The sequence below is a fragment of the Leucoraja erinacea genome, chromosome 23 (assembly GCF_028641065.1).
Source record: "Leucoraja erinacea ecotype New England chromosome 23, Leri_hhj_1, whole genome shotgun sequence".
NCBI classification, from domain to species: domain Eukaryota; kingdom Metazoa; phylum Chordata; class Chondrichthyes; order Rajiformes; family Rajidae; genus Leucoraja; species Leucoraja erinaceus.
The window spans coordinates 18,034,469-18,059,126 of NC_073399.1; the positions used below are offsets into that span (position 1 = coordinate 18,034,469).

A 24,658-nucleotide genomic window follows, 5' to 3' on the forward strand; every position below is an offset into this window, starting at 1 on the left:
GACGTTTCGGGTCGAGACCCTTCTTCAGACTGAAGAAGGGTCTCGACCCGAAACGTCACCTATGACTTCTCCAGAGATGCCGCCTGACACGCTGAGTTACTGCAGCATTTTGTGTCTATAATCATCTGTAATCCATGTTGATCACTTCTGCCAGTCATACAGCACGGAAACAGGCCATTTGGCCCAACTTTCCCATGCCGTCCAAAATACCCCATCTAAGCTAATCCCATCTACCAGTGTTTGCTCCACATCCCTCTAAACCTTTCCAATTTATGTTTCTGTCCAAATATTGTTATGGTACGTGCCTCAACTACCTCTCTGGCAGCACGTTCCATTTCTCACCATCCTCTGTGTAAAAACATTTTCCCTCTTATAGGGATCTCTTAAAGGTCCCAATTAAATCTTACCCCTCTCACCTTAAAGTTATATCCTGTGGTTCTTGATTCCCCTACTCTAGGTAAAAGATAAAGTGCTGGAGTAACTCAGCAGGTCAGGCAGCATCTCTGGAGAACGTGGATAGATGACATTTCGGGTCAGGACCTTTCTTTAGACTTCTGCCTAAACCAGCATCTGCAGTTCCCAATTTCTACATTCTAGGTAAAAGACTCTGCATTCACCCATTCTATCCCCTTCATGATTTTATACACCTTAGTAAGGTTGCACCTCCGCCTCATGTGTTCCAAGGAATAAAGTCCCAGCCTCTCCCTATAGCACAGGCCCTTGAGCCTACTCGCTGATTTTGTGTGGGAGAGCTGACAGACTCAATAAGCTTGGCAACAATGTACACATCAGTTGGGCCAGGCGTAGACCCAGCCCCAGGGAGAAAAGTCCACCTGTGGTCAATAGGCTGTTCGTGGAAGGATTTCATTCAAGCCAAACTTAAATACAATACGCAGAAGGTAGATACAAAGAACTGCAGATGCTGGAATCTTGTAGCAAAAAAACAAAGTATTGGAGTAACTCAGCAGCTTCTCTGGAGGACATCGATAGCAAGCTCTTGGGTCGCTGCATGTTCTCCAGACATGCTGCCTGATCCGCTTACTTACTCCAGCACTTTTGTATTTTGCTAGTCGAGTGAAGGGAAAGATAAGGAGTGCAGAATGGAGTTCTCAGGCATTATAGCACACCAGTTCCAGAGACAAAATCCAATGTCCCATTTGAGGTAGAGGAGAAATGGAATGCACCCTAGCTCATTCTTCCCGACAAAATATAACACCAAGGAAAGACCAAAATTGCTGGAGTAACTCAGTGCACCCGGCAACATCCCTGGAAAACATGGATAGGTGGCGTTTCATGTTGGGACCCTTCTTCAGATTGAAGAAGGGTCACGACCTGAAACGTCACCTATCCATATTCTCCAGAGATGCTACCTGACCCGCTGAGTTACTAAAGCATTTTGTGTCTTTCCTTAGTAAACCAGCATCTGCAGTTAGTCATAGAGTGATACAGTGCTGAAACACGCCCTTCGGCACAACTTATCCACACCGGCCAACATGTCACAGCTACGCTGGTCCCACCTGCTCGCATTTGGTCCACATCCCTCCAAACCTGTCGTACATAGAAACATAGAAATTAGGTGCAGGAGTAGGCCATTCGGCCCTTCGAGCCTGCACCGCCATTCAATATGATCATGGCTGATCATCCAACTCAGTATCCCGTACCTGCCTTCTCTCCATACCCTCTGATCCCCTTGGCCACAAGGGCCACATTTAACTCCCTCTTAAATATAGCCAATGAACTGGCCTCAACTACCCTCTGTGGCAGAGAGTTCCAGAGATTCACCACTCTCTGTGTGAAAACAGGTACCCATGTACCTGATTAACTGCTTCTTAAATGTTGGGATAGTCCCTAACTCAACTACCTCCCCTGGCAGCTTGTTCCATGCACCCACCCTCCTTAGTGTGAAAAAGTTACCCCTCAGATTCCTATTAAATCTGTTCCCCTTCACCTCTATCCTATATCCTATGCATAGGAGCAGGGAGGTTCTACTGCAGTTGTACAGGGTCTTGGTGAGACCACACCTGGAGTATTGCGTACAGTTTTGGTCTCCAAATCTGAGGAAGGACATTATTGCCATAGAGGGAGTGCAGATAAGGTTCACCAGACTGATTCCTGGGATGTCAGGACTGTCTTATGAAGAAAGACTGGATAAACTTGGTTTATACTCTCTAGAATTTAGAAGATTGAGAGGGGATCTTATAGAAACTTACAAAATTCTTAAGGGGTTGGACAGGCTAGATGCAGGAAGATTGTTCCCGATGTTAGGGAAGTCCAGGACAAGGGGTCACAGCTTAAGGATAAAGGGGAAATCCTTTAAAACCGAGATGAGAAGAACTTTTTTCACGCAGAGAGTGGTGAATCTCTGGAACTCTCTGCCACAGAGGGTAGTTGAGGCCAGTTCATTGGCTATACTTAAGAGGGAGTTAGATGTGGCCCGTGTGGCTAAGGGGATCAGGGGGTATGGAGAGAAGGCAGGTACGGGATACTGAGTTGGATGATCAGCCATGATCATATTGAATGGCGGTGCAGGCTCGAAGGGCCGAATGGCCTACTCCTGCCCCTAATTTCTATGTTTCTATGTCCTCTGGTCTTCAATTCACCTACTCTGGGCAAGAGACTGTGCATCTACCCGATCTATTTCTCTCATGATTTTATACATCTCAATAAGATCACCCTCATCCTCCTGCGCTCCAAGGAACAGAGTCCCAGCCTACTCAACCTCTCCCTATAGCTCAGACCTTCTAGCCCTGGCTACATCCTTGTAAATCTTCTCTGTACCCTTTCCAGCTTGACAACATCTATCCTATGGTGCCCAGAACTGAACACAACACTCTAAATGCGGCCTCACCAAGAAGTTCATTGTTTCTGTATAAACATCACATTCCTCACCATTAAATTTAATAAAATTTGGTTGATATAAGAAAATTACATATTTAGTTTTTTTTTGTTCCACCTCTTGCCCAGCCAGGTTTGACTCCATTATCATCGTGAATATTTTGTTCAAATGAGGTTGACTTCCTTGTTCCAGCTGTTACCTAGCAAAAAGCTAAATAACCCAATTTCATAAACAATCTAAATTCTCTTCAAACTAGTGACTTTGTTCGTCATTTATTTCCATATGCTATTTTGGCGTGGCAGAAATAATAAGAGTACTGGTTATTTTTGAACACTTTGCAGTCAATCAGATTGCTTGTTTCAAATGTTGTAAGATGTTGTAACAGAAATCGTCATATGTTGTAACAGGAAACATTTATACACGACAAGAAAGCTTCCAGAAACAGTAAAGAGATATTGACCAAGACAATTTTTTCCTTTTACAATAAATCGAGATTTGGGACAAAACTTATTTTTATAAATGCTGTCCATAGGACATCAGAACAATATGTTCTCCCTGTGACTGCGTGGGTTTTCTCCAGGTGCTCCAGTTTCCACCCACACCAAAGACATACAGGTTTGTAGGTTAATTGGCTTTGGTAAAAAAATATATAAATTGTCCCTAAGGTAGACTCAAAATATAATTCAGCAGATCAGACAACATCTCTGGAGAAAAGGAATAGGTGACTTTTCGGGTAGAGACCCTTCATCAGACCCCTTGTAAATTGGTCCCAGTTTATAGAATAGCGCTATGGGGGTATTGCTGGTCGGCACGGAGTTGGTGGGCCGAAGGGCCTGTATCCGTGCTGTATCTCTAAAGTCTAAACTCTGGAATGTCCATCTATATTTTTGTATTTGAGTCTTTGGAATTGGAAGTGAAGCACAATCTATTGGGCACATAAAGCCAACTGCTAAACTGTCTATCAGATGAACCATTGCAAATGCAATTGAAAATAACTCCTCTAGCTTATTAGAAGAATCTGTCGTATTTAAATATTATTCCAACCTGTGCCGCATTTGAAAGCTGAATGGAAATATTGAACATTGTTATTTTAGTCAAGAACTGGATTAGCCAATACTAGTACCAGTAAGGGAGGAAGAGATTGATTGGAACTGTTTAAAGGCCAATCTGGGACATCTATAAAGGTTATTATTATTGCCTCAAAATTCTGTCAGAATCCCGTGTGGTTACTGTGAATCTAACTTGTATTTTGGCATATTACCATTCCTTTAAAATGTAAACGTGATATTTGGAAAATATTTACCCACTAGAGAGAAAGCTGATCCTAAGTGGCATATGGGGCTGAAGAAACATTAGATTTGGCCTTTGGTAGAGGCCAGTGTATTAATGAATGCTGCAAATAAGAGGGAGGATGTGTAGGAAAGAACTGCAGATGCTGGTTTAAATCGATTATAGACACAAAATGCTGGAGTAACTCAGCGGGACAGGCAGCATCTCTGGAGAGAAGGAATATGCATTTTTACAGGTGCCAAATATGCCAACAGTTTCAATTAATCAAGATCATTTTATGAACTTAACATTTTCAGTTTAAGACTATCTTTTTTCCAGTCTATATTTATTCAAGGCATCTGTAGGAATGCAAGTGTAACCATTTTGTGGTAAACCTTTAAGGGTCTAAAAACACGTGTGCATCACTATAAGTTTCAGAAATGTGAATGGTAAATCAAAATCTAAAGAATTGAAATACCAATTGAAATACAAGAGCCAGATATATATTACGTTAGTTTAAACTTTGGCTCTGCCTAACAAGATACAAATTAAACCAAAAGCCTTTATGCAGAAAGCAGAAACAGGATCAACAACAACAATAGACTAATTTAAGTTGGAAGATGGCGGTGCTGGCTCGATGGGCCGAATTGGCCTACTCCTACACCTATTGTCTATTGTCTAAGAATGAATCATGCACATATCAACAATCTGTTTGGAAGAAGAATGGATGTAACTTAGTTACAAGAACATTAAGAAGTCAATGGGGGAAAAATTGTCCACAGTCAGTAGGTTGACCAAAGGAAGCAAAAATTCAAAATAATCACTAAAAAAGTCGTGAATATTCTTTAAAACAAGAGCAAGACAACGTGGATTTAAAGATAGCAATGACCAGAAAAAAACTGAGAATTTTTAAGACAGAAATAGTAAGTTTGTAACGAAAATGCAAGAAAATATTGAGAATCATGGCACAAGTAGATAGAGTGGTGAAGAAGAAGGAGCCTGTCTCCATCTGGGTAATTGAAGTCATGGTGCAGCTCTGGCTTACGCCACATTTGGAATGTTGTGTGTAGTTCTGCATCACAGGAATGATGTGGAGGGTTGGGAGAGGATGCAGAAGAGGTTTGCCAGAAGGCTGTTTGGATTAGGGGATATTAGCTATGAGGAAAGGCTGGGCAAATTTGAATTGTTTTATCTGGAATGACAGAGGTTGAAGTATATACAATTATGAGTGGCATAATGAGTCAAAGACTACAGGGCATAATGTTAAGGTGAGATGGGTAAAGTTTAAAAAAGATATATGAAGCAATTTCTATACACAGATAGCGGAGGGTGCCTAGAGTGCATTGTCAGGGGTGGTGGTGCAGGCTGATATGATAGTGACATTTAAGAGGCTTTTAGATAGGCACATGGTTATGCAGTGAAAGACAGCATGTGGATTTTATCATATAAATCTCTCAATACTTGGGAATTAAGTATAGGCTTAATGTGAACCAGCCTTCATAAACCTTTTTTGGAAATAGAACTGTCGAAGCTGTAAACACAAGGATCATCACAGAAAGATAGCCGAGTTCATCATCAGACCATTGTTCTAGCAATTAAACTATTGGTCCCATTAAAAATAGTAAATAAACCATTTGTTGTAAATGGCATTTGACCAGGCTGTAGACTGAATATTTTTTATGTGATTGTGACATCTGATTTACACAATTGTTGATCACAGCTATCTTTTGAAACTGTTCAGCATCAAATATTCACTAACTAGTGGGGACAAGTTCCCTAATTCAGCGGCTGCAAAGTGCTGTTTTATTTTAATAGATGGTGATAGGCTTTTGAATCTGCCAGCTGAAGAGCTTTCTGCTTGTGTTGTTTTCCGCATTGCCACATTTTTGAGAACTAGTTCATAACTGATCTCAACAGAAGCTTTATTCAATGAAAGTTTTTTTCTTTTTATCACATTTCATTGAAACTCAGTCTTGTTGTGGAGGGATTGGAATACGTGTATAGAAGGAGAAATAAGAGGACCTCATATGATGGATGCACAAGAAAGTGCAGATGCTGGAATCTTGAGCAAAACATAGAAAGGAACTCAGGGGGTTGGACAGTATAAGCTTGGGGTAGAGAGGAATCTATGGGGGGGGGGTCCCAACCTGAAATATCATCGCGCCATTCCCTCTACAGATGCTACCTACTTCACATGATGGGTATGTAGTCAGTTAGTCAAATAATTTGTGACAGCCCATTGCATTGTGTCTTGTCATTTGCTGGCTGTAATTTTCCAAACATTTTTCAGACCAGATAATCTTAAATGTCTTTTTGGAAAAAGACAGAGCAATTGACATTAAAAATAAATAAAGCATTATCAAGAAAAATGCTTTGACAGAGTACAAAGAAAGCAAACTGCTGGAGAAACTATGCAGGTCAGGAAGAATCCGAAGAAGGATCCCAGGCCAAAACATTGTTAGTCCATTTCCCTCCACAAATGATGCCTGAACCATTGTGTTCCTTTAGCACTGTTTTTTGCTCATGAATCCAGCATCTAGCAACTCTTGTGGCTACATATGTGGAGGGAAATGTACAATCAATGTTTTGGGTGATGATCCTTCATTTGGACATATCCAGTCCGCCCATTTGTCCTCCACAGATGCTGCCTGACCTGCTGAATTCCCCCAGCAATTTTTTTTGCTCCAGAATCCAGCATCCTTAGTTTGTTGCATCTCCATTCCGAAGGAGAAAATCAGTTTAAAGTTTCTCACAAGTTGTGTGTTCTTTACTTGAAAGAGACAAAAAACAAATATTGTTCAGGTTAGTATTTCTAATTGGAATCTGTGCAGTTGTTCTCAATTGATATATCTTCTATACATCATTATGAGGCTGTTTTGCAAAACACTTTGGACTCAAAACAGTCTCCATGTTTATCCAGTGTGCATGTATCCTACACGGGATAGATTGGACTGCACTTGTTAATTGGGTTGGTTGCAAGGATGAAAGAATTGACTTTATTGTTGGCCGGTCAGGAAATTGGTGACTGTGATAACCATTCATAAAACTCTACTGCATGTTTGTTGAATGGCTTGGCATCTTTGTCATGATTCATTGATGGGCAAAAACTCCTTGATGGAGTATCATGAAATTAATCTGGTGACATGCTTGCTGCTGAAGCAGCAAATAAAATTAGCAGGGAGTGCAAGATGGAAAACAGTGATCTGGTGGAACACTTGTTAGCTTTTATTCAAAGATGCAAACAATACAATCACAATAGATCATTTTTTATCTTGTAATTCAGGATAAAGAGAAAAGTCCTATTCCCAAGAGAGTGTTAGACCACATTTCTATTCACAATTGCTCTCGTTGTCATTGTCTGTAGCCTAGATTCCGGTTGCTGCACTTGTTAGCGTAATGGCCCTTCTCCCAACACTAAAGGAATAGAATCAATGAGAGAAGAGAAATACATGTTTTGACTTTGCAGTAATGTTTCCTATAACTTAAAGAAAGCATTTGATTATGTATTAGCTCCAACCCTAGAATCGATCATTTTGATGATTTGCATTTACCTCGACAATGTAATAAGCAAACTCAAATGTACCATATTTTTACATCAATGAAATAAAACATCAGATAGAAGTTGGGACGGTTCTGGTGGTAGGGCAATGGTGGAGAGAGCTGGCAGCCTCGAATTCCTGAGCGCCTCAGATGACTTGTTCCGAGCCCAACAAATGCAATCACAAAGGTGGTGTGCCAGCGCTTCTACTTTTTCCAGAGGTTTAAAGAGATTTGCTACATCTCCGAATGCTCGAACAAACTTTCATAGATGTACTGTAGGAAGTTTCCTGACTGGTTATACCGTGGCTTGCTAGGGTCATTCCATTACACAGGAATGCAAGAGGCTGAGGAGAATGGTGAACTCAGCCAGTTCATCACAGGCACAGCCATCCTCTCCATTGAAAGCATCTTCAAGAGCTATTACCTTAAGGCAGCAGCAACTATCGTCAAGAATTCCTACCATCTGAAAAATTCAATGATACTTTATTGTCACATGTACCTAGGTATAGAGAAATTATTTGTTTTGCATACAATCCGGTAAAATCACACAGCAGACCTTACCTAGCCAGTACACAAAAAGTCGCCAAGTTTCTGTCGCTAACAAGGTTACAAGAAGTTCAGTCTAATCTTCACTGCCATCTTCGGACGGGAGATACAAAAGCCAATAGACCACAGGGTTCAGGGACAGTTACTTTCCTACAACTATCAGGTTCTTGAACCAACCGACACAACCCTAACCCAATCTTGACAACAGAACACTACACTGCGAAGGATTTATGTTTTTGCACAATCATCTTGGATTATTTTGTAGTCTTTTAGAATTTTGTGTGATTTATGTTGAAATGTTTGTGTGTGTGTTAAGTCTATGGTACCGTGCTGCTGCTGCTGCAACCAATAATTTTCATTGTATCTGTACTTCACAATGCTCGTGCATATGACAACAGATTTGAACATGAAATTAGGAAAGAATCCAGACTTTTTCTCCACAATGAGTAATGACATGTAATTCCAGAATGTCCCATGACTAACAATAAAGCGTGTATAAATAGAATAAACTGGAAGATAAAACACATCCTGAAAGCATTGGGAATGTCTTCAGACTCTTAGATAACTAGAATTACACCAGATGTGAATTGTATTCATTTTGAAAACCTCTGGAGTAGTGCTGTCAGTAATTCCACTATCAAAGAGCTGGCATTACTAATTAAGTAAATAGCATTTTCAAACAGTCAGCACCCAATAAATGGGAGTTATTTACTCCATACCCCAGGTATATAAAACAATACAGTGTACCTTGAAGCACAAGACTTTGTCCAGAGACCTGTAGCCTCGGTTGAATTTTGTCTCCCGGTTCAAAGGATACTGAGAGAACGTGTCCGTTTCCTGCAGGAAAACAACTTCTGACTTTATTGTTGGATTAACTAATCCATTTTACGTGAATTATTAGAAGTCACATGGTTAGCATTGTACTATGATTAGTGATCAATGATTGATGTTACAAACTCAGATTCAAACCAATAATCTCATTGAAGTCCTATAGAATTCACGATACAAAATGAAACCATCATCCACTGGTGCACCTTTCTAATCATTTCCATTATTTAAGTCTGAAGGGCAAAGCAGGTAGGAGTAACAAAGCCTGGATGAGGAGAGAAATTGAGGCTTTGGTCAGGAAAAAGGAGGCATGGATGGAGTTGCAGAAAATGGACATGGTCCTCAATTGGCATTTCTCCTCTGTTTTTACTGCAGAGAAAGACATGAAGATGAGGGAACTTGGGAAAGTTCAGTTTAGTTTAGAGATACAGTGCGGAAACAGGCCCTTCGGCCCAACGGGTCTGCACCGAACAGCAATCCCTGCATATTAACACTATCCTGTGCACATTAGGGACAATTTTTACATTTACCAAGCCAATTAACCTACAAACCTGTACGTCTTTGTAGTATGAGAGGAAACGGAAGATCTTGGCGAAAACCCAAGCAGGTCATGGGGAGAATGTACAAACTCCGTACAAACAGCAACCGTAGTTGAGATCGAACCCGGGTCTCCGGCGCTGTGAGAACTGTAAGGCAGCAACTCTACCGCTGCGCCACCCTAAAGCTAATGGGTGATGTCATGAGGACAGTCTATATTACAACCGAGGAAGTGCTGGATGTTATAAAAATATGAAGGTAGATAAATCCCCCAGCCTGAACATGTATATCCAAGGGCACTGTGGAAAACGAGAGAAGAAACTGCAGGAGTCCTGGCTGAGGTATACAAATTATCATTGAGGTGCCAGAAAACTGGAGTGTGGTTAATATTGAAGATAGACACAAAATGCCTAACTCAGCAGGACAGGCAGCATCTCTGGAAAGAAAGAATGAGTGACGTTTCTGGTCGTGACCCTTCTTCATATTACTATTTTAAAAAAGGCTGCAAAGAAAAAGCTGGGAACTATGGACAAGTAAACCTAACATGCGAGGCTGGATAGGTACTGGAGAGGAATCAGAGGGATAAGATATACATGCATTTAGAAACACAAGGGTTGATTGGGCATAGTCAGCGTGGTTTTGTGCATCGGAGATCATATCCCACAAATTTGGTTGTGTGTTTTTAAAGATGTAACCAAGGTGGTTGATTAGGGCAGGACCATAAACATAGATTATATGTACTTCAACAAGACCTTTAATAAGGTTCCGCATTGTAGGTTGCTCTGGAAGGTTAGATTACATGGATTCCAGAGAGAGTAAGCTAACTGGATACAAAATTGGCTTTGTAATGGGAAGCAGAAGGTAGTGGTGGAAGATTGTATTTCCGACTGAAGGCCCTTGACTAGTAGTATACCGCAGGGATTGATGCCGAGCCCATTGCTGTTCGTCACCTATTTGAACAATATAGATGAGAATGTACAAGGCATGAATGGTCAGTTTGCAGATGAGACTAAAATAGGTGGTATCATAGACAATGCAAATGATCAACAAGAATTACAGAAGGATCTTAAGGATGTACAAAGCCAATTTTGAAGAGCTGGAAATCATGATGAGCTGACCTGATGAAGCACTCCAACATTTTCTGATTTGATTTTATATTTTGGGATGTGTGCCTTTATGACTAAAGCACAGGCAAATAGGACCAATGGGGCATCTTGGTCAGCATGGAGAAGTTGGGCCGAAGGGCCCGTTTCGTGACCCTGTGACTCTGTTTCTTCCAGCGGCAGAATATTACTTTTGTAGTTTTTTAAATTCTCAATACGATAGGTGAATATTCATGACTGGTTGCTGGCATTGAATGTGGAATATTATTAAATGCCAGTTGGAATCAACTTAAGTACTGGTTCTGGAATGGAAGGTGTTACTACAAGTAGCCAGTACGCTTATGTGTACTTAATATTAGCAAAGATGAAATTTCCCTCCCCATCACATTTCCAATTGAGGCAGTTGCCATTTTTCTATTGCCATCTGTTTATTTTAAATGCAGTGCAAAGAACAGAATGGACATCATTGATTGAGGTGCCTGTGATATAATTAAATGCAAAGTTGAATTATGTTGCAGTCTGAGGTAATCGAAGTGGGACATTTGTACAAGAGTGAAATTAGAAAGAATTTAAAATGTTCCACATTAAGATAGAAAACATAAATTTAAAAACTAGTAAGGCTTCATTATAAAACACATTAGAGATAGTGATAAATGCTCTGAAATAGTCTGCCAGGCTAGGAGAAGCTGCTGGCTCCTGTCTTTGACTTTTATGTGCATAACAAATGAATATTCCATGAAATTAATAGCTAATATATTTACTCTTCACAGTTTTATGTACACTTAACTATGAAGAACATTTAGCCATTAGGACATCACTATTAATCATCCCAAAATAACATTACTAGCTCATGTTTTCTGCAAATCCTGCAGCCTAATATTTAATTAATTTCATTCTTGGGTTGATTGTATTAATGATTTAATAGTCAAGCCCTTAACCTGATTTGAGTATTAATCACAAGCACTCTAACTGATATTAGTAAAGGTACTTCACTTATTTTAAAGGAATATATTTTTAATACCTACCTTTGATTCAGTAAATTTATTATTTGGGCTAGGAAAAAATATAGAAAATATAGAAAGTGAGCATGATTGTTACACAGAATCATTTTTTCCCTCACTTCTCCTTCCCAGAATTCTCTTACTTTGGCAAATTGAACAATTTCCTAATCTGACAATAGACAATAGATGCAGGAGTAGGCCATTCGGCCCTTCGAGCCAGCACCGCCATTCAATGTGATCATGGCTGATCATCCCCAATCAGTACCCCCTTCCTGCCTTCTCCCCATATCCCCTGACTCCGCTATTTTTTAAGAGCCCTATCTAGCTCTCTCTTGAAAGCATCCAGAGGACCCGCCTCCACGCCCTCTGAGGCAGAGAATTCCACAGATTCACCACTCTCTGTGAGAAAAAGTGTTTCCTCGTTTCCGTTCTAAATGGTTTACTCCTTATTCTTAAACTGTGGCCCCTGGTTCTGGACTCCCCCAACATCAGGAACATGTTTCCTGCCTCTAGCATGTCCAAGCCCATAGCAATCTTATCTGCTTCAAACTTCATGCTGCTTTCAACAGTTGAAGGAATAGGGGGGATGAGACGGTGATTTGGGAGTGGGTATGTACATTCCAATAATTATTGGAGCTAAAAAGTCTATCTGAATATGCAAAGTTTTAATTTTTATTCATAAGATCATGTGATAGTAGAATTAGGCCATTCAGTCCACTAAGTCTATTCTGCCATTCAATCATTGCTGATCTGTCTCTCCCTCCTAACCCCATTCTCCTGCCTTCTCCCCATAACCTCTGACACTCACACTAATTAAGAATCTATCTCTGCCTTAAATATATCCATTGATTTTACCTCCACAGCCTTCTGTGGTAAAGAATTCCACAGATTCACCACCCTCTGACTAAAAGCATTTCTCCTCATCTTCTTCCGAAAAGAAAAATTATTGACAGTAAAAGTCTGAAGAAGGGTCTCAACCTGAAACTTCACCTATCCATGCCTGACCTGCCGCATTACCCCAACAATTTGCATCCTTTTATGTATCAACCAGCATTTGCAGCTCATTCTTTCTATTCAATAATATCAAATTTCATTCTCTCAAAATTCAGTGAATTTAGGCCAATCTTACTCTCTTTTACAAGACAAGTTTCTCCATCCTGGAATAAATGTAGGGGACCCATGTTGCCCTGATTCAAAGGTAAATATATCTTGGATGGAGACCAACATTGCATACAGGTCTCCAGAATAAAACTCTCAACAAACCCCTGTCTGACTTCAAACTTTTTAACCTTTGTTCTTCACTCCATTTTTAATAAAGGCCATCATATTATTTGGTGTTACAAGAAGCCAAGCGGACGGAATTTTATTCAGTATCACTCTATATACCTACTGTGAAAAATTACATCCTGTTCCTTCAGGACAGAAGCCGACAAGGTAATTCACACACATGACCTTCTTGGTGTGTTTATTCTTGCACAGAGGGCCTGTCACAGAGACAAAAAAAAAAAAAGTAGAGTCCCGTATATTGATTTATTGTGACATTGGATTTTTTTTTAGAATTTAAATTCAGCACATTTATTGAAATATTTTGTCAATTTCTACGTGAAACACTTTATCCCTTGGTTTACTGTAATGGACATTGAATAAACTACAAGAAAATACAGATGACAGGTTTTTTATTGAAGACAGGACAATGTATCAGTTCAAGAGTTCTCTGACAGACAGATGTTCTCTTCACAATCAGAGAATTTAGTCTGTCAGAAAACCAGAAAATAAAATTAGTTCTGATGGTGGACAGCAGCGCAGTGGTAGAGTTGCTGCCTTACAGCCCCTGACGATGGATGCTGTCTGTGCGAAATTTGTACGTTCTCCCTGTGCCTCGTGTGAGTTTTCTCCGGGTGCTCTGGTTTTCTCCCATATTCCAAAGACATATAGGTTTGTAGGTTAATTGGCTTCAGTATAAAAAAGAAAAATGGTAAATTGTCCCAAGTGTGTAGGATGATATTAAGTGTGTGCGGGAATCTCTGGTTGGCACAGACTCAGTGGGCCGAAGGGCCCGTTTCTAAACTAAAAATCTAACACTGCAATTTTCTGGCTAGTGTTTGGTTTTTACAAAGAACTTTATATTTCAATTCTTACTGTGAGAAAATGCATACAGTATTGACAATAAAGGAAGGCAAAGTGATTACCATTTTTACAGAATCCTTGGCCATACAATGGGCAGTCGTGAATTTTCACCTCTGAATCAATGTGCAGGAAAGGGCACTCTCTTTTACTGCATTCCCCTGCAAAACAATGAAATTATAATATTGGAAATGAGACATTACACACGTGTAACTTTCTAATAGTCTTTAATAAGGATACAGAGTTAAACGATACATGAGTAGTCACTGACTCCAGTCTGCTACTGTACTGCGCAGAAGGAGAAGCAGGCGTTATTATAAATGATACCTAAGGCGGGGTTAGTAGTACTGAGGTAGCTATATGATTGGTTGCATGCATAAAGCATGCATAAACCATCTACAGATATCTCAGCTTTTTGCTATTTAAATACTATATACTATTAAGAACAGAAAGAAAATAATGTGGACTGAAGCTTGAAATCAAACAGAAAATGTTGGGATTCATAGCATTTAAGGCAGCATCCATGGAGGGAAAATTGGTATAGTATCATCTATTTGACTAAAAGTCTCATCTTGACCACTTCCTGTCTGTGCTGTATATTGATTTTAGAAAAAACGCTACCCTATATCGCTATGACTTTTGGCCATCTTACTCACAGTCCTCCTCCGCTGAGGCAGCCCTGAGGACTTTGCCGATCGATAAAAAATAAAAAAGTTATGAATGTTTTAAAAATCTTGAGATCAGCTGATTTGTCCTCTCGCCTTTCAATCACCATGATGAAGGTAACCCCTTCTGGAGGGGGGCCAGGAGTATAAAGTCCAAATGGTATGAAATTGCATTTGAATTTGGTGGCCTGCACTCTGCTTGAAATGGTATGGAATTGCATTTGAATATGGTGGCCTACACTCTTGCTTGAAATAGTATGAAAGTGCATTTGAATTTGGTGGCCTGCATTCTGCTTGAAATGGTATGGAATTGCATTTGAATATGGTGGCCTACACTCTTGCTTGAAATAGTATGAAATTGCATTTGAATTTGATGGCCTGCACGCTGCTTGAAATGGAATTTCAAGGAATAGTCGCGAGTGAACTTCCAGCTCACCAGACGCGAGTCAATCAACTGTCAACCCACCAGCCGTGAGTCAATCAACTGCCAGCCCAATAGCCCAACTTTCAGTCAACTGCCAGCTCAGCAGCCGTAAGTGAGTGTACTGCTAGCCCACCAGCCATGAGAGAGTGAGTGAACTGCCAACCAACCAGCTGTGAGTGAGTGAACTGCCAGCCACCTTTGGCCTACCTGAAACCACTCATTTCGGCCCACAAGGCCCCTATTAGCCCAGAAACCAGTCCCTTTTGCCCAAAATGCCCCCTATTAGCCCAGGGGGAGCATTTTGGCCCGAAAGCCCTGTGCCAGGCCAGGAAAAGTCCACAAAAAGTGCCTTTCACCGAGATTTCACAGATTTTTCAAGTCCATTCGACCCATCAGGCATGTACTAGCCCTGGAGGAGTCTCTTCAGCCCATCAGTAAGTATTCCCTCTGTAAGTATTAAACCTCACCCCGGTATTTTTCTCCCTCCCTTCATTGGCTCCCAGTGAGATCCAGGCCAGGATAAACTTTCCTCCTCCATTGTTGTGATCTGTAGAAAAAGATGAAAAATGTCTAAAATTTATTCTAAGTTTCTGAGCTGCCAGCCCACCAGCCCTGAGTGACTGATCTGCCAGCCCACCAGCCCTGACTAACTGAGTTGCCAGCCCACCAGCCCTGAATGACAGAGCTGTCAGCCCACCAGGCCTGAGTGACTGATCTGCCAGCCCACCAGCCCTGACTAACTGAGTTGCCAGCCCACCAGCCCTGAATGACAGAGCTGTCAGCCCACCAGGCCTGAGTGACTGAGCTGCCAGCCTACTAGGCCTGAGTGACTGAGCTGCCAGCCCAAGAATCCCATGGGTCCCACTTTAGTCTAGTTTTATATCAGATGTCACCTGATAGTTTCATATCAGATGTCAGTTTGGGGATGTAATGGATGACTACTGCTGGCCCTGAACCTAGTTCCTAATTTTAGGTAGGAGTTCTTGGAAATATTAGAAAAAAAAATTAAGACATATTGGTCCTTCGATATGAGCATATTATGGTCCTTGCATGTTTTTTTATCTGCACTCTTCCTGTAACACGATGTTCCACACTCTCTTTCCTTTCGCTTTTTGAACTGCCTTTGTACTCATGTATCATATGGTCTGCCTGGATAACGTGCAAAAACGAAATTTACCACTGTATGTTGGTGCACAGGACAATCATAAATCAATATCAAGAGAACTGTGATGTTGGTGGCACCAACATTTCATTCTTTATCCTCGTATCCACGGTTAATTTTGTCTTGATTTGAACTGCAATGTTCCATACTTTCAGTCAGTAGACCAAACGAGACAACAAATTATCTGCTGGAGGAACTCAGTGGGTCGGGCATCATCTTTGTAGCAGGAATGAATTATCAGCATTTCAGGTTGCAACCTTATCAGGAGGGGAGAGGGAGGGTAGCCAGTACAAAGAGCAGCGAGGGAGTTGTGAGACAGGGGCCTGTTGGCGGCTGGTGAACCGAGGGGGGGGGGGGGGGTGAAGGGTGATGGAAGATGGAGACGTGCAGAGGCGGGGAGGGCAAACATGGAAACATCTGGAAGGAGATAAGCAGGAACACACAGCTGGAATCTGATAAGCAAGGTAGATATTGTCCACGGGTGAACATCTGGGAAGATCAGCGGGGAGGTGGACTCTACTTTGGTTCCTTCCCTCACAGGGGGGAACTTTTGTGCCGCTGTGGGGATGTTTGTGTCGTGGTCTTCTGTGTTTTGTGCTTTTTTTTAATTTCTACGACTGTAAGGAAAAGTGCATTTTGTTGTCTCTTATGAGACAATGACAATAAATTGAATCCAATCCAATCCAATATTGATGGGAACTATTAGGTGAGATGTGAAAGGCACTTGGTAAAAAGTATGGGCTATAGATGGATGCCATGGGCAGTGGGTGGGGCGAGGCAGTGTGACAAGAGAAAGAGATGTAGGGGAGGGAGGGGGACACAGGAACTCAGGAGCAAAGGGTTACCTGGAATTGGAAAGTTCAATGCTCATACCATTGGGTTGGTAGTTACGTTTCACCTCTTGCAGAATACGAGGCATTGTTCCTATATTTTGCATTGGCTTCATGTTGGCATTGGAGAGGGCCGAGGATGGACAGGTCAGTGTAGGAATGGGAAGAGGAGTTGAAATAGGCTGCGACCAGGTGCTCAGGATGGGCTTTGCAGATGGAATCTGCAAGCTGGTTGCTTGGTCTACACTTGATCTCACTATGTAGAAGAGGCCACATCGAGAGCACCAAAATGCAGCAGACAGGTTTGGAAGAGTTGCATGTGCACTTGCCTCAACTGGAAGGACTGTTTAAGTCCCTGGATGGTGGTGAGGAAAGAGGTACAAGAATAAGTGTTGCATCTCCTGTGAGTGCAGGGACAAGTGCCAGGGTCAGGGAAGGGTGGGTGGGGATGGATGAGTGGACCAGGAATCACTGGATGGTGGGATCTCATGCTACAGGCTGGACCCAACGAGACGCTTAGAAACACCTCTTTTTAAAAATAACACCATACTTTAATTATGAAAATCTCTACCCTCAACACTTGAAGCCAGTTGTCATACCTAAAAGTTACTCAAAGTATCAAGGGTAGAAATTTATACAGGTCCACCACCGATTATCTGCTTTTTGCCCAACCAACAGAGGTCATGGCCTCTGAGAAGAGTTGAACGGTGCCCAGAATGTTCTTCCTAAGCTGCCGGGGGGGGGGGGGGGAGTCAGCTTTGGGGACGGATCTGAGCCCTGGCTGCAGGGGGTAAATTGGACCCGCCAATCGGAAGTCATAGAAACATAGAAAATAGGTGCAGGAGTAGGCCATTCGGCCCTTTGAGCCTGCACCGCCATTCAATATGATCATGGCTGATCATCCAACTCAGTATCCTGTACCTGCCTTCTCTCCATACCCCCCCGATCCCTTTAGCCACAAGGGCCACATCTAACTCCCTCTTAAATATAGCCAATGAACTGGCCTCAACTACCTTCTGTGGCAGAGAATTCCAGAGATTCACCACACTCTGTGTGAAAAATGGTTTCCTCATCTCGGTCCTAAAAGATTTCCCCCTTATCCTTAAACTGTGACCCCTTGTTCTGGACTTCCCCAACATCGGGAACAATCTTCCTGCATCTAGCCTGTCCAACCTCTTAAGTCAGGCCGCAGAAGTCCTTATGGGGTCGAGATCCACCACCTCACCCGGCCTAGGCGTCTCATTTTCGGAGGGACTTCCAGGAGGGATTTCAAGTGCTCTCTTATCTGGATTAAAGGAGGTACTGGACCATCGTTTTTCAGATAATCAGTGGTGGATCTGTATTTGTACATCCATAAACATAAAGCTCACCGTAATTTGAATAGAAGAAGCAGCGTGGCATTTTTGTCATGTCATATTCGTGCAAAAACTCACACTGATCCCCCATAGTGCACAGACCTCGGAGCCAGTGTTTGCACACGACAGACTTCGCACCATAGGTGTGGCGTAATGGGCACAAATTATCTGTAACAATCAAGAGGGCAGTGTTACTGACAACTACAGCACGGCCGGTAAAGTACAGATATACTGGGAATCTGTACAGGCAGAAGGTGGTAGGTAAAGGAACCCGGGTTAGTTTGGAGCGAGGTTACCAAAAGGTGGACATCACAAAATGCTCCAAAACCATCGAATAAATTAGATAAAACACACACTAGTTGGCGTTTACATAAAACATTGCTGGCAATGTCTTCTTTAGGGGGTAGGCTGTTTCTGATATCTACATGAACGCAAACCTAATTTTTTACTTAATCCAGCATTATGAAGAAATCAGAATGATCATTGCCCAGTATTCTGATTTACAAATGGATTCACATATTGAACAGCAAAGGCTTCAGTTCTCATAAGGTAACAAGTTAACAATATACACAACATGTACAATCTGCATGTTCAACATCCATTGCCAGGATTGTTCATGCAGGCTCACTGATGATAACTATTTATTTTATGATAATTGACAATTTTCAGCTGCAGCAATGACATAAGATGCCTTCAATCACTAATTCAGTCTGGGATGTATCTAGCAGGTTTGAACAATGGGAGAATGCAAAAAAATCATTAAAAATAAAAGAAATAAGTTATTTACAGAAATAAATTGGCCAAGATGGTTAAACAATTGAATAGGTCTTCTAGCATTAACCTAGTATCAGTTACACTGAGTGAAAATAGATACTATTTTACGATGCAGCATTGAACAAGGGAGTTAAGAGAGTCAAGAGATTTTTATTGTCATATGTACACAAACGGAACAATGAAATTCTACATAGAAACAAAGAACTGCAGATGTTGGTTTATACCAAAGATAGGCACAAAGTGCTGGAGTAATTTAGCAGGTCAGGGATGTATCTCTGGCAAAAAGTAATGGGTGACATTTCAGGTCGGAACCCTTCTTCAGACTGAAAGTGGGGAATTGGTTGAAATTTAGAATTTAAATATTTCCCAACTCTCATTTTAAACACTGCTTATTGCCTACAGTCAAATGACCTTGGTAAACAAACCACCAAGTAATCTTCAATGTAAAAATTTCAAACAACATGAGAGTGAACACTGACAAAATGGCCTGGCAGAAATTAAACCTTGTTTGAGTTGCACCAGTCACATCTTCAGTCCTTCTTATAGTACATGATCAATGTTCACCATACAGGTAATGTACTGTTGACAGTGCAGAGCACACCACACTGCAGCCCAGGAATATTTCCATTCAAGAGCTCACCATGTATTTCAAGAATCCCTATTTGCAAGCAAAAAAGTTATATTCTGGGATCTTGAATCAAGTGGTATCTTACCTTTTACACATTCACCTTTAATAAAATACTCACAGACTGCAGAACCAGATTCTACAGAGAGAAGAAAAAACAAGAATCACAATTGTTCGGATTGTTCTCTTTTTGGGCTCAGCAGCCTTTTGATTCGACATACATTTGTTTTGTCAGTTGTTTCCTGTGTTGTACTCAAGTTAATAGATTTTTCACATCTTTTAATTTATCCCACACCAACATTTCCCAATGTCCATAAGCAATAAATATCACCACAATCTGCAGCTTTTCCATTTATTGAATTACAGATGCAGCAATCTACACCTTAAGGAAGACAAAAATGCTGGAGAAACTCAGCGGGTGAGGCAGCATCTATGGAGCGAAGGAAATAGGCAACGTTTTGGGTCGAAACCCTTCTTCAGACAGATTTTTTGAGGGAATGGGCGCCTAGAAAACAGAAATCCTGGAGTAGATGAAGAGCGCGCCAGGTGTCTTGAACATAGGTAGTGAGGGATTTAACCAGGGGAGTTGAGGTATGTGGAAATAAGTTTGGTAGGACACGAACAGGCAGAAACAATGGGTCTGCCAGGACAGTCAGGTTTGTAGATTTTGGGGAGAAGGTAAAATAGGGCCATGCGGGGCTGGGGAACAATGAAGTTGGAGGCTTGGGAGGGCAGGGAGCCGGAGTTGAAGAAGTCAGTGATGGTGCTAGAGATAGTGGCCTGGTGCTCGTCTGTGGGGTCAAGGTCCAAGGGTAAGTAGGAGGAGGTGTCTGAGAGTTGGCGCGTGGCCTCAGCCTTGTAGAGATCAGCACACCAGACTACCACGGCACCTCCCTTGTCGGCAGGTTTGATCACCCAGTCTGGGTTGTTGCAGAGTGAGTGGAGGGCTGTATGTTCAGGGGGGGAAGGAGAAGTTAGAGTGAGAAAGGGGAGTGGAGAAGTTGAGGCAGTTGATGTCCTGCCAACAGTTTAAAATAAAAAGGTCTAAAGCCGGAAGATGGCCATGAGGGGGGGTCCAAGTGGAGGGGGCCCCGTTAGAGACCCCTCCTCTTGGACCATCAGTCTGAAGAAGGGTTTCGACCCAAAACGTTGCCTATTTCCTTTGCTCCATAGATGCTGCCTCACCGGCTGAGTTTCTCCAACATTTTTGTCTACCTTCAATTTTTCAACATCTGCAGTTCCTTCTTAACCAATCTACACCTTAAATTGTCCCTAAACAAGCCATTGGAAACCATCCCGATGCACAATGACAACCTTATCGCACCCTGAATGTGTATAAGTTATGTTCCATGCACCTTAATTGAAATGTATCTTATTAGGATTGAGAAGATGAATATTTTTTCATAGTCTGAAGTACAAGCCAAGTGCAAGAGTTTGAAAAATCTAACTATGGTATTCATTTGCAGGGGTTGGTGGTACTATACAGATACAACCAGTGCTCTTTCAAGCAGGCAGGTGAACTCAATTGTCCTCTATCATGTAGATTAATTTGGCTCATTTCTTGATATTTGACTTTGATGCAAGGGTTGGTCGGGTTTACAATCACCCAGCTTTAGGGACATCTACACACCCCACAAAACGCTCTGATGCTCAAACCCCATTTCCAAAGCAAGAAAAAGCATACTCAACTGAAGAAGCAAAAATATTAAAAATGCCATTTTGCTATTTGTTGCCATTACAAGGAGATAGAAACAAAAAAGAAAAGTGTTAAACTATTTGGTTTACAGGAGCAGCTATCAGACTACAAATGAGAAACATTTACCTCAAAAAAAGTACAACTGTGCTAACAGCAACATGCAAAACCAAAATAGGGATCCAAGTTCATAAAAGTTTCAATTCAAACCCTGTGAGTTTAGTTTTGTGAGTTTAGTCATTGTAAAATTGGTTATCCACTTTTAACCACTAATCATCACATTTCAAACTATTGGGTGAAAGTAAATAGAGGCATCACTTTCAATAACTTCTTGTTTCAGAAATATTTTCCTGAATTTATTAAAAGTTAATTTCTTTCAAAGTAATCTTTGAATATTAACAAAATAGATCATGATAGAAACATAGAAACATAGAAATTAGGTGCAGGAGTAGGCCATTCGGCCCTTCGAGCCTGCACCGCCATTCAATATGATCATGGCTGATCATCCAACTCAGTATCCCGTACTTGCCTTCTCTCCATACCCCCTTAGCCACAAGGGCCACATCTAACTCCCTCTTAAATATAGCCAATGAACTGGCCTCAACTACCCTCTGTGGCAGAGAGTTCCAGAGATTCACCACTCTCTGTGTGAAAAAAAAGTTCTTCTCATCTCGGTTTTAAAGGATTTCCCCCTTATCCTTAAGCTGTGACCCCTTGTCCTGGACTTCCCCAACATCGGGAACAATCTTCCTGCATCTAGCCTGTCCAACCCCTTAAGAATTTTGTAAGTTTCTATAAGATCCCCTCTCAATCTCCTAAATTCTAGAGAGTATAAACCAAGTCTATCCAGTCTTTCTTCATAAGACTGTACCATGACACCCAGGTCTCTCTGCATCTCCCCCTTTCCCAATCGGCCACCATTTAGATAATAGTCTGCTTTCCCGTTTTTGCCACCAAAATGGATAACCTCACATTTATCCACATTATACTGCATGAATGATGAATGTTAGGAACTGGAATTGGTTTCAATACATTTGGATTCAGTGACTTTTGAGAAAATAGCATTGTTTTAAAACCCTAAGACAATGAATTATAGGAAGATGCATTTAATTTTACCAAGTTTTAGTTCTGCATTATAATTTGACTTACTGTCCATGCCAGAAAATGGCACATCCGGAATTCCTCTCTGCTGCTCCAGGACAATCTCAAAATCAAATCTCATCTTTTGTAAACCAGCTATCAGCTCCTGCATTCTTCCAGTGTTTGAATACAAATGATATTTTCCCCAGGCTGTTTTCAGTAAACTGAAGAAACCAGCCATGAAGCTTAGGCTAACTTTATCAACTAATCAGTGGCCAAAGAATGCTGGGACTTTTTAGAAAAAATGATTTTTTTAAAAATGATTTTAAATTATTTTGTTTCCGATAAATCACAGATTATGCTATGAATGCAGATTTGCTGATTACCAGTTTAATGGAATTACTTTCAGGTTTGTGGTGGTCACATGTCCTGATTTAATGGGGACTGATAACTAATTGATTGTTCTCTGAGAGACCCTCTTGTCTGAGTGTATTAGTTCATTAGTGTCATTGCATCATAGAGCCTGGAAATAGGCCCTTCAGCCCAATTTACGCATGCTAACCAAGATGATCCATCTAAGCTAGGCCCATTTGGGCGGCACAGTGGTGCAGCAGTAGAGCTGATGCCCTACAGCGCCAGAGACCCGGGTTGGATCCTGACTACGGGCGCCATCTGTACAGAGTTTGTACATTCACCCTGTGACTGTGAAGTTGTTTTGGTTTCCTCCCACACTCCAAAGACGTACAGATTTGTAGGCTGATTGGCTTCTGTACATTGTAAATTGTCTTTAACGCGTAGGATAGTGTTAGTACTGTATGAGGTAATTGCTGTTCAGTGTGAATTTGGTAGATCTAAGGGTCTGTTTCCACACTGTATCTCTAAAGTCTCAAATCTGAAGTGGTCATATCCCTCTAAACCTTCCCTCCATGAACTTGTCCAAATGTCTATTACTTGAGTGAATTTGTTGGAAATGTATTGCCCCAATAATAGGCTGCAAAAATCTCTCTAGATTTTTTTTATCAGTGTAAAGCAAAATTTGAAATGAATAATTGAATTGAATTGAATAAATGTTATTAGTTAAGTATATACATATACAAGGAATTTGCCTTGGTGCTTTGTTCACAAGGATAACAACACGATATACAGTAGACAATTAAAAATAAAATGTTATAATTTAAATTTGGAGATACAGCGTGGACACAGGACCTTCGGCACCCCGAGTCCGCACTGAACAATGAACCTCGTACACTTACACTATCTTACACACTAGGGACCATTTATAATTTTTACTGAAGGTAATTAGCCTACAAACTTGTACGTCTTTGGAATGTGGGAGGAATCCGGAGCTCCCGGGAAAAACCTACTGGTCACGGGGAGAATGTACAAACTCTGTACAGGCTGCACCCGCAGTAAGGATCGAACCCTGGTCTCTGGTGCAGTGAGGCAACAACTCTACCAGTTGTGCTTGGAGTTGTGGAGATAGACGTCCATTAGCCGTCAATATTTGCCTTGCATGACTCTCTAAGGCCAGCCCAAGTAGCAGAGTACTGGAATGTGTTGCTGCTTGGGATGAAGCTCAACATAGGCCATTACATACTTCTCCGGACATTCTGGACAACACACATTCCAGAAGGAGGTGGATGACAGTCTTATTCCCACAGCTGCTGTCTCGAGGGCAACATGGAGTGGTGCTGAGATTCCGATTATACCTGGGGTACCTGATGAGGGACCATCTTAGCATCAGCCAGGCCAGGTATTGCTGCGAGTTTGAATGTTCTTTGAATGAGAGAGAATGCCAATGAAATGGACAATCCACTCAGTAAACCATCTGGCCTCGGGTGTCTGCATGTTTTCCCTGTGACCTTGTGGGTTTACTCCAGGTGCTCCGGTTTCCTCCCACATCCCTAGGAAGTACAGGCTTGCAGGTTAATTGGCCTCTTTAAATCACCCGCAGTGTGTAAGGAGTGGAGGCGAAAGTGGGATAACAAAGAATTAGTGTATGAATGAATGGGTGATCAGGGATGTGGGAGGAAACCGGAGCACCTGGAGTAAACCCACAAGGTCACAGGGAAAACATGCAGACACCCGAGGCCAGATGGTTTACTAAGTGGATTGTCCATTTCATTGGCATTCTCTCTCATTCAAAGAACATTCAGTGAGCCAAATGGCCTATTTACCTGCTGTATCTTTCAATCATGTTCCTGTTATGACACTTGGAACATTATCTGCTATCAGAGATATATTCTGCACCTGTCTCTGACATTGA

General features: G+C 41.5%; 2 protein-coding genes across 3 annotated transcripts in view; one reads left to right on the plus strand and one right to left on the minus strand.

The window, feature by feature from the left end:
* The window catches only part of tepsin (TEPSIN adaptor related protein complex 4 accessory protein), an 80,369-nt gene extending 57,945 nt beyond the window's left edge, over positions 1 to 22,424 (plus strand). For both annotated transcript variants that reach the window (XM_055653983.1, XM_055653984.1), the window contains one exon: positions 22,413 to 22,424. The gene's annotated coding sequence lies outside the window, so the exon portion shown is untranslated. The remainder of the gene's footprint in view (positions 1 to 22,412) is intronic.
* On the minus strand, positions 7,320 to 22,628 carry LOC129708316 (cleavage and polyadenylation specificity factor subunit 4-like). Its single transcript, XM_055653985.1, has 8 exons — positions 22,462 to 22,628; positions 19,708 to 19,758; positions 18,236 to 18,388; positions 13,850 to 13,945; positions 13,051 to 13,144; positions 11,685 to 11,712; positions 8,939 to 9,028; positions 7,320 to 7,519 (listed from the first exon to the last, which is right to left on the minus strand). The coding sequence occupies exons 1-8, from the start codon at positions 22,562 to 22,564 to the stop codon at positions 7,457 to 7,459; spliced, it is 678 nt and encodes a 225-aa protein (XP_055509960.1). The 5' UTR covers positions 22,565 to 22,628; the 3' UTR covers positions 7,320 to 7,456.
* Between the last annotated feature and the right edge of the window lie 2,030 nt (positions 22,629 to 24,658).

Excerpts from the sequence above, each read along its gene's own strand:
- LOC129708316 (XM_055653985.1), bottom strand. The coding sequence starts at position 22,564 with ATGCAGGAGCTGATAGCTGGTTTACAAAAGATGAGATTTGATTTTGAG. Across the intron at positions 13,145-13,849 it reads CCAAGGATTCTGTAAAAATG|GCCCTCTGTGCAAGAATAAA; the intron begins GTAATCACTTTG and ends TCTCTGTGACAG. Across the intron at positions 11,713-13,050 it reads ACAGGATGTAATTTTTCACA|CCCAAATAATAAATTTACTG; the intron begins GTAGGTATATAG and ends ATTTTTTCCTAG.